Source organism: Carcharhinus amblyrhynchos, chromosome 9 (assembly GCF_965287045.1).
Source record: "Carcharhinus amblyrhynchos chromosome 9, sCarAmb.v2.hapA, whole genome shotgun sequence".
In the NCBI taxonomy this organism is placed as follows: domain Eukaryota; kingdom Metazoa; phylum Chordata; class Chondrichthyes; order Carcharhiniformes; family Carcharhinidae; genus Carcharhinus; species Carcharhinus amblyrhynchos.
In genome coordinates this window covers 82,791,145-82,805,239 of record NC_137332.1, presented here as the reverse complement: position 1 = coordinate 82,805,239, position 14,095 = coordinate 82,791,145, and the positions used below count along the sequence as shown (strand labels likewise).

General features: G+C 46.3%; 1 protein-coding gene across 3 annotated transcripts in view; it reads left to right on the top strand.

Annotated features, from left to right (window-relative positions):
• kiaa1614 (KIAA1614 ortholog) overlaps positions 1-14,095 on the top strand; it is a 55,313-nt gene that overhangs the window by 20,137 nt on the left and 21,081 nt on the right. For all 3 annotated transcript variants that reach the window (XM_080195991.1, XM_080195990.1, XM_080195992.1), the window contains exon 5: positions 6,234-8,146. In XM_080195991.1, the coding sequence (XP_080052117.1) occupies positions 6,234-8,146 (1,913 nt within the window). The remainder of the gene's footprint in view (positions 1-6,233; positions 8,147-14,095) is intronic.

Sequence of the window (14,095 nt, the reverse complement as noted above, 5' to 3'; positions counted from 1 at the left end):
TGCTACTGGGATACCCGAGGAGGTTTGATTCCAGTGCCTGACAGTGAAACAATAACCCTTTGTTTGGGACGATGGCCTTTCTCCATCAGTGATCCTATTAAAGAAATGGGCAATTATTTTTATTGCTTCATGGTATGTGGGGCATCGCTGGCCATGCCAGCATTTGTTGCCCAGCCCTAGTTGTCCTTGAACTGAGGGGCTTGCTTGGCCATTTCAGAGTCAGTTAAGAGTCAAACCGTATTGCTGTGGGTCTGGAGTCATGGGCCAGACCGGGTAAGGATGGCAGCTTGTTCTTTACTAAGGGGCGGCCCAGTGGCAAAGTGGTTAACACTGCTGCCTCACAGTTCCAGGAACCCGGGTTCGGTCCCCGGCTCGGGTCACTGTCTGTGTGGATTTTGCATGTTCTCCCCATGTCTGTGTGGGTTTCCTCTGGGTGCTCGGGTTTCCTCCCACGGTTTGAAAGACGTGCTGGTTAGGTGCATTGACCCAAACAGGTGCCATAGTGTGGCGACTAGGGGAATTTCACAGTGACTTCATTGCCATTTTAATGTAAACTTCACTCAGAGGGTGGTGAGTGAGTGGAATCGGCTGCCGCCGGTGGTGGTAGAGGTGAACTCGTTGGGGTCTTTTAAGAGACTTCTGGATGAGTACATGGGATTTAATGGGATTGAGGGTTATAGATAGGCCTGGTAGGTATGGATATGATCGGCACAACTTGTGGGCCGAAGGGCCTGTTTGTGCTGTAGTTTTTCTATGTTCTATGTTCTAAACCTTCTTGTGGCACTAAGAAATAAACTTTAAAAAAAAGAGACCAAATGGTTTTTTTCATAGTTACTAAATTCCAGATTTTTAATTCAGTGAATTTAAAATTCACCAGCGATGGGATTTGAATCTGTGTTCTCAAACTGTCTGGGGCATCTGGATCACTAGTTCAGTGACATCACCACTATGCCACCACTTCTGCAGCTACTGGAGCTGTGCCCTGGCAGCTGTGGGAATGTGAAGGTGAGGGGGGGGGGGGGGGGGGGGAGTGGCGGGGGGCGGTTTGCAGGAACAGAAAGTAAACTCTGAGGGAACTTTTCACTGTTTAATGACAATATGATGGATCATAGAATCCATAGCATCCCTATAGTGCAGAAGGAGGCCATTCGTCCCATCGAGACTGTGCTGATCACAATCCCAGCCAGGCCCTATTCCCATAACTCCATACATACTTAATCTGCTAATTCCCCCTGACAATAGGGTCAATTTAGCCTCAGCAATCAATCTAACCAGCACATCTTTGGACTATGGAAGGAAACCGGAGCATTTGGAGGAAACCCATATAAACACTGGCATGAACTCCACACAGTGACCCAACCTGGGAATCAAACCCAAGTCCCTGGCACTGTGTGGTAGCAGTGGTTAGCACCCATAAGACCGATAAGACAGCTGGGAAGAGTTCTGCAGGCCGTAACGCAATTATAGCAGCACCACCGATTTACTTTGGTTGCAAAGAGTTGATTTGTTTAGGTTTTTGGGCCCTTTAAATTTTTGTGCAGGAACTTAAAATGGCTGCTTTGTGTGTGGCCTGTAGTGCAAGAGGCAAATAGTTACAAGGCCTCACAGCTTTAAGTGAATATTGGCAACATGCCTTGTTCAAAGCCAGTTACAATAATCTGGAACAGAGTATCCGGACATAGATTCAATAATAATTTTCAGATAGGTTGGATAATCAGTTTAAACAGAAAGCAGTTTTGAGGATTGATCGGTGATCTTATTGAAATGTATAAGGGGACTTGACAGAGTGATGCTGAGAATACGTTTCCCCTCGTGTGGGTCTCTGGAATTAAGGGAAGTGCACCGTTTAAAAAGAGGGACCTCCCATTTAAAGATCAGGATGAGGAGAATTTTTTCCTCTGAGGATCTTTTGTCTGTGGAATTCTGCCTCCCAATGAGAAGAGAAGGCTGGGATGTTGAATGTACTCAAGGTTGAGTTAGACATATTTTTTGTTCAGCCAGGGATTGCGGGCGTGACTGGAGGTCAGGCAGGAGCGTGAAGTTGATCAGTCAGCGATGACCTTGTTGTTTGGTGAAGGAGGCTCAAGGGGCCAAATGGCCTACTCCTGCCGTGTGAAACGTTTGCAGGCTTCATAGTGTTAGCGCGGGAGGGTGGAACTAACTGGACAGCCTGTCAATGTGTTGAATGGCCTCCTTCTGTGCAGTACTATCCCATGCTTCTAGTTGTGGCCATGTTGTTGTATCAGCGCACAGACTATAGGGGATGGTTTATGAGCTTTATATCCTTCCCCCGTGTGATAATTCTGATTCACTGGTCAGGTAAATAATATTTGTAATGTTTATTCACAGCTAACTATAATACAGAGGCTTGTAGCCTCTCAACTTGTAGCATCGAACAGATACAAAAGCTTGCGCTCTCTGGGGTGACCCTCACCCTGATTGGTTACTCAGGTCATGTGGCTCAGCAGATCGCCTCATAGCAGGGACAAACACCACATCCCTCCCTCTCTAAGTCCTTCTTTACCTCGATGATAATTAAGTTACTCAATTCCCCAATAATGAGAACATTAAACACATGCATTCATTCCACCACAGGTGATGTCTGTCCAGTACAGTACAGTATTCTGTAAACTGTGTGTGACTTTATATGCCCTTCTCTGATCAGAACCTTCCACACACCTGACAAAGGAACACCGTTTCCGAAAGCTTGTGGGTTTACTATCAAATAAACTGGTTGGACTCTAACCTGGTGTTGTGAGACTTCTTACAGTGTTTACCCCAGTCCAACGCCGGCATCTCCACATCAGTCAGGCCATTCCCAGGGCTGCAGTGCGGCTGTAGCAGGCAACCTTTGTTGTTGCTGGCACTGTTCACAGTGTTTCACTAGATTCTCAGTGTCGGCATCAATGCCAGACCACAAGACATGATCATTCGATATACTGATGGGAACACTGTGCAATTCAGCTAGGAGCAATTCTCTTCCTGGTATAGGGATAACTATTCTTGGTTCCCAAAGTATGATGCCATCTTTGCAACTTAATTCATCCTTTTGTATATAACATGGTTTCATCTCCTCAGAAACTGCCTCACTGGGCCAACCTATTAGTATCCTGTGCTTCACTTTGGACAACACCAGATGCCTGTTTGTGAAAATTTGATTTGCTGTGCTAAAACTGGCAATGTCTCCAAGAAATTCAATGCTAGGACAATTTGCAGTGGTACTGAAGGAGGTGTTACATTCTCTGATAAAGGCAGTGACTAAGCTCACCCACATTCACAATATGTGTTTCAGGTCGGTACTTGAATGCATGTTCATAGGTGGACAGAATTAATGCCCAATGCTGAATTCTTGTCTATAGTCTCGTCTTCTTTAAAATGACCCAAAAGTGGTTTGTCATCCGTGGCAATGGCAAATTGCCTCCCTCCTATGTCCTGGTGAATTTTCTTTATCCCAAATGCTGTTGACAAACCTTCCTTTTCAATCTGAGAGGGCCCTCAAGACTTGGTCTATGGGTCTTTCAGATCCATTGTCTGTCTTATGGGACAATATTGCACCAATGCCAAATGGAGAGGTGTCACAGGTTAACATCAATTCCTTAGGTCAAAATGCACCAATAAACCTGATGGACATAACAATTTGCTTTGCTCTGTACTTTCTGGGGCTTCTAAAACCAACACTGATGTTTCTTTAGCAGCATACGCAAGGGGGCCAATAGCATCAACAGATGTGATAGAAACACCTATAGTAATTCACCAGTCCTAAGAATGACTTGAGCTCAGATGTGTTTCTGGGGGTTGGTATCTTCTTTATTGCTCTGACCTTATCTTATAGAGTGTAATCCTTGTGCATATGCGCAATATCCCAGATAGGCTACCTCAGTGACTTGAAAAATACATTTCTCCTTCTGGAGGTGAACTCCAGCCTCCCGAAATCTCTTTCATACCTCCACCAAGTTAGCTACTTGCTCAGCTTTGGTCAATCCAGTTATCAAAACTTCATCCAGGTACACTACAGCTCGTTGCAGTCCTTGCAATAAACTTTCCATTGTTCTCTGGAAAATAGCTGATGACACACCAAAGGTTAGGCGTGTATACTGAAATAAACCTTTGTGCATGTTTATTGTAACATAACCTCGGGAAGCATTGTCTAACTCAAGTTGTTGATAAGGTAGGCTCATACCGTGGTCTGTATAAGACTGGCCTCCCCCCAACTTTACACACAAATCTTCAATCTTCAGGATATAACTTGGCAGCCTGATTAACTATGAATTTGTAGTCTCCACAGATGCAGCGGGTCTTGTCAGGCTTTATCACGGGGCCAGTGGGTGTTGCCCACTGCAAGTTGAACAGGCTGGATAATACCCAGTTCCTCCAATCTCTTCAATTCCATGTCCAACCTTTCTCACAAGGCATATGGCACTGGACTTGCTCTAAGAGAGGTGTTGCCTCCGAATCTACATAGATATTCGTCAGGAGGCCTTTTATTTGACCTAATTTGTCACAAAAAAACTTCTCATTTTTCATATTTCTTTATTAACTCAGGCAGTTCCCCCCCCACCACCTTTTCATACTTGGAAGATCTCCATCCAATATAACTTGATTACTTTGAGCCAATCACAGCCCAAAAGACTTGGCCCTTGACCTGACACTTATTACTCGGAGCTGAGTACACTACTGCCAATAGCTTACAGGTATTGTGGTAATACCCTTTATCTTGATGGCTTCTCCTGTGTAAGTTGTTGGTTTTGTTGCGCCGCCCCTCATTGGCTGGACTCCTTCTTGTAGATATCAGAATGTGTGTTCTCCTGTACCCCAGTAAGTGTCAGCAGGAGGGAGGGGAAGTCATAAAAGAGTAGGACAATCCACATTTTGATCCCTGAATCTATAACTGAGTTGTGTTCATTCTTTTTTTTCCCTGATGCAAACTAAATGCTTCCAATTAAGTGATCTGTGCTGGAGTTGTCCACACAACTGGAGTTGGAAATGACTCTATATGTATTCAAAAATGTATTCCTGGATGGGCAGGAAAACAGAAAAGGATGACCAGATTTTATAAAGGAATTAAGGAGATGAGAATGGGTGCATTCCTGTTGGGACCAGACCCGTTCTTTTGTCTTTATATTTCTGTTTTCAACATCAGCATTATTCCCTTGCACAGGGAAAAGTTTAATGAAGATAATGTCCTGAAGATTCCCGTCCCACCTTCCACAGGAATCATAGCAGATGGGACAGAGGATTTGACGGACCACGGGAATTTCTAGTCTTGGGACATGTGTGGCTGGATAATCCTGCCCAAAGAGACAGGCAAACAGAGAACCTTACTCTCAAACTCATTCTTCTTTGAAATAGTGCTTAAGCATCTACACTTTTCATTTGGAAAGTGGCAACTCTGACAATGTCGCACTCCCTCAGTATTGCACTGGGAATTTAAACCTGGCTTCTGTGCACAAGTCTCTGGCAGCCACATGCGGCCTGAGTGTGACCCACGAGACATTTTGTTAACTGTTGCCCATGTACAGGGTTTTTAATTTATTTATTCGTCATAAGTAGGCTTATTGCAATAAAAATCCCCTAGTTGCCACAGAAGCCCATGCTTGCTTGGGTAATCCCCCACCTGTGTCCCTGATTGGTTACCGGGGTTAATGACCTTCTTGGCAGATCGCCCCATAAAGGGATCAGAATGTAGTGTTACAATCATAGCTAGAGTGATTTTGATTTTATTTTCCTATTTGAAGTTGATGATAGTTCTAGTAATATAAAAACGATGAAGCATATTTTATCACTCATTATGAAATATTCAGTCTATATTAAATGTAATAAAATTTATTCATGGTCAGTGAATAAGCTGATTTCACTCAGCAGCTCACAGAGATGAAGGAGGGCCACTCATTTAGCCCACTCACTAGCCAAGGTTGTCCCTCACTGATCAGGAGTGATTACATGATGTCACCTTCTAACTTCCAGGGCAAGTGTAGTGCCATGACTATGGTGAACAATAATTTTCTTTCTGTTCTCCATTCCATTAGTTCCAGCTGACCCTGTGACTTTCCAAGAATGTGTGAGGGACTTAATATGGGGTCACCATCAGAAGCAATGTATTGCCACTTTGTGGCACCGTGCATTGTTACCCACATTATGCCACCCATCTGCCCGGGTACTTTGCCAGGCTGGACTCTTGGTTCTGTAATGGCGCAGCTTGCTAAAATAACCACTCGTTTCCGCTCACTCCACAGGGAAACCAGTATAGACGATATCTGTTCACCAAGGAAAGGCCCATACTCCAGGGATGGACTCTCCTCAAATCCCCACAACAGTGGCAACCTCAGCGATTCCTCCAGTGGCGAGTCACATTGCGGACTGCGGAAGAAGCGAAGTCAGTCACCCAGCCGGGTAAGGTTCGAGGACGAGTCCACGCAGGAGGCTGAAGTCCGTTACCAGCTGCGGAGGAAGTGCGGCATTGAGTACTCAATCCGCCGGGGCCCGAGGGGCTCGGTACCAAAGCCTGGCCTTCCGGTGTACGGGTTGCCCAGGAAGGAGTGCTTGCTGAAGGCTGGCTCAGGAGACACCAGTAAATTTCCCTGTAAAAACACGCAGGGACGGGCAACCTGGAGAAGTGGGAGCAACACGTTAACCAATGGAGAAAAAGTGCCGGACAGGGCAAACGCCCCTCAGTTCAACACGGCAATCTGCATTGATGGCAAGTGCAGTTCCTGTGGGTCATACATTATATCAGACTCCAAAGCTAGAAACTATGAGCCTCCTTCTTATCAGTTTCCAGACATTAGGATGCCCCAAGACAAGGAACTCTACCTGCCCAGCCGGCATGAACTTCCCCAGGATACTGCAATGGGCTTGAAGGCTAATCTGACGGTGGAGGCTGGAGAAGTTGGGCCTTTGACTCCCAGAGTCATTCCATGCTGGGTTCTTCCGTCGGAACGCAGGGTCAGAATTGAACCCATCAAGGAAACGTATATTGGAGACGTGACTTCCATTGATGATGTCTCTGTGATTGACGGTGGAGCAGTGGCTGTTTCTTGCCAAGACAACACCGCAGGTAGAAAAGGCACTAAGACCTCAGCATACTGCTATGCCATTGTGTCAGGTAGCAATGGGAGGACTACAGGCGTTTTGGAGCCAAATGCCAAAGACATTGATCATCCGAGGAGAAGCAATGGGGAGAACAGTGTCACTTTTGAACCTGGAAGCATTACAGTTGACTGTAAGTCTAAGTCTAGAAGGAAAACCATGGAGGGAAGGGGAGACTGCACCCAACAACTCCACTGCCAAAGAGAAGAGCCTGTTGAGAGCAGTCAGGAGCTCAGGAACTCTGCTGATCTCAAGGCAGTGGTCAGTGTTTGCGTGTCAAAGGACAATCACATAGCCAGTCCAAGCTCAGAGTGGGTTTCTGACATCTCTTATGGACAGCAGCTCACTCCGCACTCCCCAACCCCAACAACAGATCAAAATTCCAGGCAGAGCAGGAAGACCTCCACTGCACACGACCCTCTGCTTCCTCAGAGAAAGGATCAGGTCAAGGAGATCCCGTCTCCTCTCCATTCCCAAACCAGATCCAAGGTGCTCAGTTCACACCTGACTGACCCACAGTCTACAGGTAAGAGTTGTTGTCAACATCCACTTCTCAAAAGGCCAATGATTAACAAAGCTAACCTGATAGTCCCATCCACTTGTCAACAGAACAATCCTGTAACGGACCTTGATACCTGCCAGTCTCCTCAGTATCGCCTCATTCGCTTAGGTCCACCGGACGATGACAGAAAGCCCCCTCACTCCAATGCTGTTCCGGAAACTTCTTCCCTCCAACCTCAGCAACTGATGCCAAGTGACCACGCTGTTGCCTTGTGCACTTCAGACTCTTCCTCTTGCTGTCTGTCGAATTCTGCCATTCGACTGCCAAGGAGCACAGTGACCAGTGGCAAAGGTCAAAGTTCAGCAAACTGCAGGTCAGAGATCGGGATGAGAAGCTCACAGGTGGCCAATAAATTCATTGATCCACAAGAGGAGTTATCGTACTCTGAGTGCCATGACTCCATTGAACTTCCCAAGAACAGAAACTGTCATACCAGTGCCAGTGCAGAGACTGTCTCCTCGCCTAAAGAGCATGTTGAAAAACAGGACAATAAAACAGGTGAGTGGACAATTGGTACCATATCTACTGATTGATCAGTGCAACAACTGTATGGAGATGATGGCCTAGTTCACAGTGGCACGTACTACCTTTGGGGGTTTTGAATGGTGTACTGTATGTCTAAGATGGTGGCCAGGAAGTGGGCAGCCTGCCAGATTGGGTGAAATAGATCTAAGGAAGCAAGAATAGAAATTGCAGGGGCACTGGCCATAATCTTCCAGTCTTCTCTACACTCAGGGGAGGGACCAGAGGACTGGAGAATTGCAAATGTTGCACCCTTGTTCAAAAAAAGCTGTCAGGAAATGCCCAACAATTACTGACCAGTCAGTTTAACATCAATGGTGGGCAAATTTCCAGAAACAATAATTCAGGATAGAATTAGCAGTCACATGAAAAAACGTGGATTGATTAGGAAGAGCCAGCATGGATTTCTAAAGGGGAAATTGTATTTAACTAACTTGCTGGAGTGTTTTGAAGAGGCAAAAGAAAGGGTCAATAAGAATCATCAAATCCCAACAGTGCAGAAAGAAGCCATTCGACCCATCAAGTTGCACCGATTCCCTGACAAAATGTCTTGCCAGGCCCTCTTGCCTTCCTATCCTTGTAACCCCATTCATTTACCATGGCTAATCCATCTCACCTATTCATCTTGGGACACTAAGAGGCAATTTAGCATGGCCAATCCACCTAACCTGCACATCTTTCAATTGTGGGAGGAAACAGGAGGAAACCCGTGCAGACACAGGGAGGATGTGCAAACTCTACACAGTGACTGAGGCTGGAATCGAACCCAGGTCCTTGGTGCTGTGAGGCAGCAGTGCTAACCACTGTGCCACAGTGCCATCCATAGACCGATATCAGTAAATCCCTTTTTGTTTGTTCTGAAAGAGCATTACTGCTGGATTTCAGTGTATCCCAGAGTCAGAGCCAGGTTACAGCGTATCCCAGAGACAGTGCCGGCTTATAGTTCACCCCAAATTCAGCCATATTTTGCGTGGACGTTTATGTGGATGCCTTCATCCGTGTTTGATCAGGAAGCATCTCTATATGATGCTGTCAGGCATCCATCATTGGTGGTGCATGAATGCTGCATCTATTGCCCATCTCTAGTTGCCTTTGAGAAGGCGGTGGTGAGCTGCCTTTGTGAACCACTGCATCCATGTGGTGTAATTACATCCACCGTGCTGTTAGCGAGGGAGTTCCAGCATTTTGATCCAACAATGAACCAATGATGAAATATTTCTAAGTCAAAATAGTGAGTGACTTCCAGGTGGTGGTTTTTCCACATATTTGTTGCTCTTATCTTTTTGTGGGTTTGTAAGGTCCTGTCGAAGAAGCTTTGGTGAGTTGCAGCGGTGCATCTTGTAGATGGTACGCACTGCTACCACTGTCATTGCTGGTGGAGGGAGTGAATGTTGAAGGTGGTGGATGGGGTGTCAGTCAAGCAGGAATGCTTTGTCCTGGGTGGTGTTGAGGTTCTGGAGTGTTGTTGGTGCTGCACTCATCCAGGCAAATGGAGAGCATTCCGTCACACTCCTGATCTGTGCCTTGTAGATGGTGGACAGGCTTTGGGGAGTCAGGAATGTGAGAAACACAGCTCACAGTTAAACAATTTAGTCAAGTTCTGAAGGAGCAAGATTTTATTTGACGTTCTTGCAAGACCAGGTGTCCAACAAAATAGGCACACCTTACATAGATTTGCAGCACATTTTATACTTTTTTACAAGCATTGTAATGGTTTTTCAATGTGTTGTTCTCCCCTAATTGGTGGTCCCTGTCCCATCTATGTGTTGTCATTCCCCTATTGGCTCGAGGTGCCCCAAGTTCCCATCCCCTCTACTCTCCATCTAACAATGTCTCCTGTTATCACAAGAGTGCATTAGTAAACTCATCCATCTTATCCAACACTGTTACATGTCCAGTTCAGATTGGCGGTAATCAATCCTTTGCCAACTTAATCACTGCTGTCCCAACCATCTCAGTGACCTTTTCCCCCTTTTATGCTTAGTTGTAAAAACAACACATCTTGCAGACCATTTGCTTTTTGTAACTTGGCCTCTTACATTCCTGCAGGATGTGGTGTATGCTTCACTGCACATCACATCTCTGATGTTATCTCCACATTACAGGCAGTCTTTTTATTATCCCTAACTAATGCTGTGTTAGCAGCATCGAACCTTATGTCCTATGTTTATGACTAAACTCACAGTTGTTTCCATAATGTAGGTTATCAATGTGCCTGACTACATCCAATCTATTTAACTTTAAGCTATTTCTCTATGCTCTACAGATACATGCGTTAACAGCATCTTTACCTATTGCTCACAGGAAGTGAGTTACTTATCCAGCGTCTGACCTACTCTTGTTGCCACAATATTTAAATGGCTAGCCCATCTCAAAGCAACCCCCAGGGGAACTTTGCAAAGAAAAGTTTGTGGTGGAAAAATGGGTGAAAAAATGAATACCAGTTCCCAATCTGATGCTATACATAAGAACATAAGAAATAGAAGCAGGAGTAGGCCATCTAGCCCTTCGAGCCTGCCCCGCCATTCAATAAGATCATGGCTGATCTGAAGTGGATCAGTTCCACTTTCCCGCTTTCTCCCCATAACCCTTAATTCCCTTGTCTCTCAGAAATCTATCTACCTGTGACTTAAATATATTCAGCGAGGCAGCCTCCACCACTTCAACGGGCAGAGAATTCCAGAGATTCACCACCTTTTGAGTGAAGAAGTTCCTCCTCAACTCCGATCTAAACTGCTCCCCCCACCCTTATTTTGAGGCTGTGCCCTCTAGTTCTGCTATCCTTTCTAAGCGGGAAGAATCTCTCCACCTCTACCCTATCTGGCCCCTTCATTATCTTGTAAGTCTCTATAAGATCCCCCCTCATCCTTCTAAACTCCAACGAGTACAGGCCCATTCAGGTTTGTGCTGTATTTAGGTACGTTCGCCTACTGTTTGAGCACATTGATCAAGAACTGATGTGACAGGTGTAATCTTCATTAGCAGCTTGTATGAGGGAATTCTGCTAATGTTACGGGAAATTGCAAATGATGTGTTGCAATTAGTGCTGATTTAGTCACAGCACAGATTGCTGGCAAGAGGCCCATTTCTGACTAATGAGCTGCGGCTCACTTCCTACGGGGATGTATGTAAGAGAAACCGCTGCCCACCAACTCACGGTGTTGATGCTGCCCACCATTCAAAGCAGGAAATCCTGGCAGACCCCTCAATCTCGTCCCCCTCCACCATGTGACTCCGACTGAGGTAAGGCTCCTTTTCCTACCCGCCGCTTCACGGAACTTTGGCTCATTGCTCCCATTAGAGGAACCTTTGTGCCATCTGCAATTCTCCATTTTAAATGGATTTAAATTTAAATGGGGCTCCATTTTAAATGCCCCCACTGGCTTTGCTGATCATAACTCTTCCAGGATTACCCTCATTGTCTCCAAAACTGACCTCCAGCATCAGCGGTGTGAGAAATCTTAACTGGTATGATGCAGCATGCAACTGCATGCCACTATCATGTAAAGTGAGACTGGAGAACAGCGCTGCCCACAGCATGGTGTATAGAGTCACATAGAATCATAGAAATCCGACAGTGTAGAAAGAGGCCATTTGGCCCATTGACAATCCCACCCAGGCCCTACCCCCATATCCCTACATGTTTACCTGCTAATCCCTCTAACATACACATCTCAGGACACTAAAAGGCAATTTTTAGCATGGCCAATCAACCTAACCCACACATCTTTGGACTGTGGGAGAAAACCGGAGCACCCGGAGGAAACCCACGCAGACGTGAGGAGAATGTGCAAACTCCACACAGACAGTGACCCAAGCCAGGAATCGAACCCAGGTCCCTGGAGCTGTGAAACAGCAGTGCTGACCACTGTGCTACCGTGCCATCACATGTTAATAGACTGCTAACAGTAACAGCAACATGCATGATGATTATCTTGGAAATGTACATATTTAAAGACTAACGATAGATGGTTCATGTTTAAACTTACAAGTTTCAAGACCTAGAATCATAGGATCCATACAGTGGAGAGGGAGGTCATTCGGCCCATCAAGTCTGCACCAACTACAATCCCACCCAGGCTCTGTTCCCGTAACTCCTCATATTTATGCTGCTAATCCCCAACACTAGGGTTAATTTAGCATGGCCAGTAAACCTAACCCACACATCTTTGGACTGTGGGAGGAAACTGGAGCACCCGGAGGAAACCCACGCAGACATGGAGAGAATGTGCAAACTCCACACAGACAGTGACCCGAGGCCGGAATTGAACTCGGGTCCCTGTCACTGTGAGGCAGCAGTGCTAACCATTGTGCCACCCCGATCAACTGAGACATCAAACAAATCCATAACACATAAGTATCAAAATCAGGAAGTGCTGGGAAAACCCAGCAGATCAGGCAGCCTCTGTGGAAAGGGAAACAGGGTGAATGTTCAGAGTCTACGATCGCTCAGTATAACAGAACACATTAGAAATATAACAGGTCTCAAGGAAATAAAAGGGAGGAGGGTGGACAGAGGAAGGTCTGTGATTAGATAAAAGTTTGGAGACAATAGATAAGAGTTGGTGGGAATAACCAAAGGAAATGTTAACAGGATTGGGTAAAGAAACAAACAATGTTCCTCATGGAGGAGTGAATGGCAGAATGATGAACAAATGCCATCCAAAAAGCTAAAACAAGATTATTTTTCCTTTCACTTGCACTTTTTGGCCTTAATCTCATTATTCTCATAGTTTTGCTTGGCATGAATGGGGCAATGGTGGCATGTCTTCTATGAGGGAACATTAAGGAGGGGCTGTGTTAGAGTCACAGAGTCATAGAGGTTTACAGTATGGAAACAGGCCTTCAGCCCAACTTGTTCATGCTACCCTTTTTTTTTAAAACCCCTAAACTAATTCCAATTGCCCTTATTTGGCCCATATCCCTCTATAACCATCGTACCCATGTAATTATCTAAATGCTTTTAAAAATCAAAATTGTACCTGCCTCTACTACTACCTCTGACTGCTGTCCCTGACAAACAAGACCAGGCCTCAGCACACCCACACTCCTCTCACACTGTGTTACAGCTCATCCTGCGTGAAGAAATGAAAACCCCAGTCACAATCAGCTTGAGTCCGGTGTGCTCCTCTGAAATTGCTAGCGCGCTAATCTGGAGAGTCCGAGAGGTGAATCCGGCCTGTTAACTTTCTCTCTCCCTCCCCCACTCCCCTCTCTCCTCTCCCTCCCTCCTCTCCCCTCTCTCTCCTCTCCCTCCCCCCCCCTCCTCTCCCTCCCCCCTCTCCCCTCTGTCCTCTCCCTCTCTGTCCTCTCCCTCGCCCTCTCCCTCGCCCTCTCCTTCCCCCCTTCCCCTCCCCCTCCCTTTCTCCCGTCCCCTCCCTGTCCCCCGTCCCCCTCCCTCTCCCCTCTTCGTCCCCCCTCCTCCTTCCCTTCCCTGTCCATGCACCCCCCTTCCCCCAGTCCCTCACCCTCTCCCTCCCCGCCCCCCCCTCTCTTTTTCTCACCCCCGCCACCCTTCTCCATGATTAGAACATAGAACACTACAGCACAAACAGGCCCTTCGGCCCGCGAGTTGCGCCGATCACATCAACACCTACCAATCCATAGACCTATCTATAACCCCCAATCCCATTAGATCCCATATACTCATCCAGAAGTCTTTTAAAAGACCCCAGCGAGTTCGCCTCCACCACCACTGACGGCAGCCGATTCCATTCACTCACCACCCTCTGAGTGAAAAACTTACCCCTAACATCACTTCTGTACTTGCCTCCCTGCACCTTAAATCTGTGTCCTCTCGTAGCGACCATTTCAACCCGGGGAAATAGCCTCTGAGAATCCACCCTATCTATTCCTCTCAACATTTTATAAACCTCTATCAGGTCGCCTCTCAACCTTCGTCTCTCCAGGGAGAAGAGTCCCAGC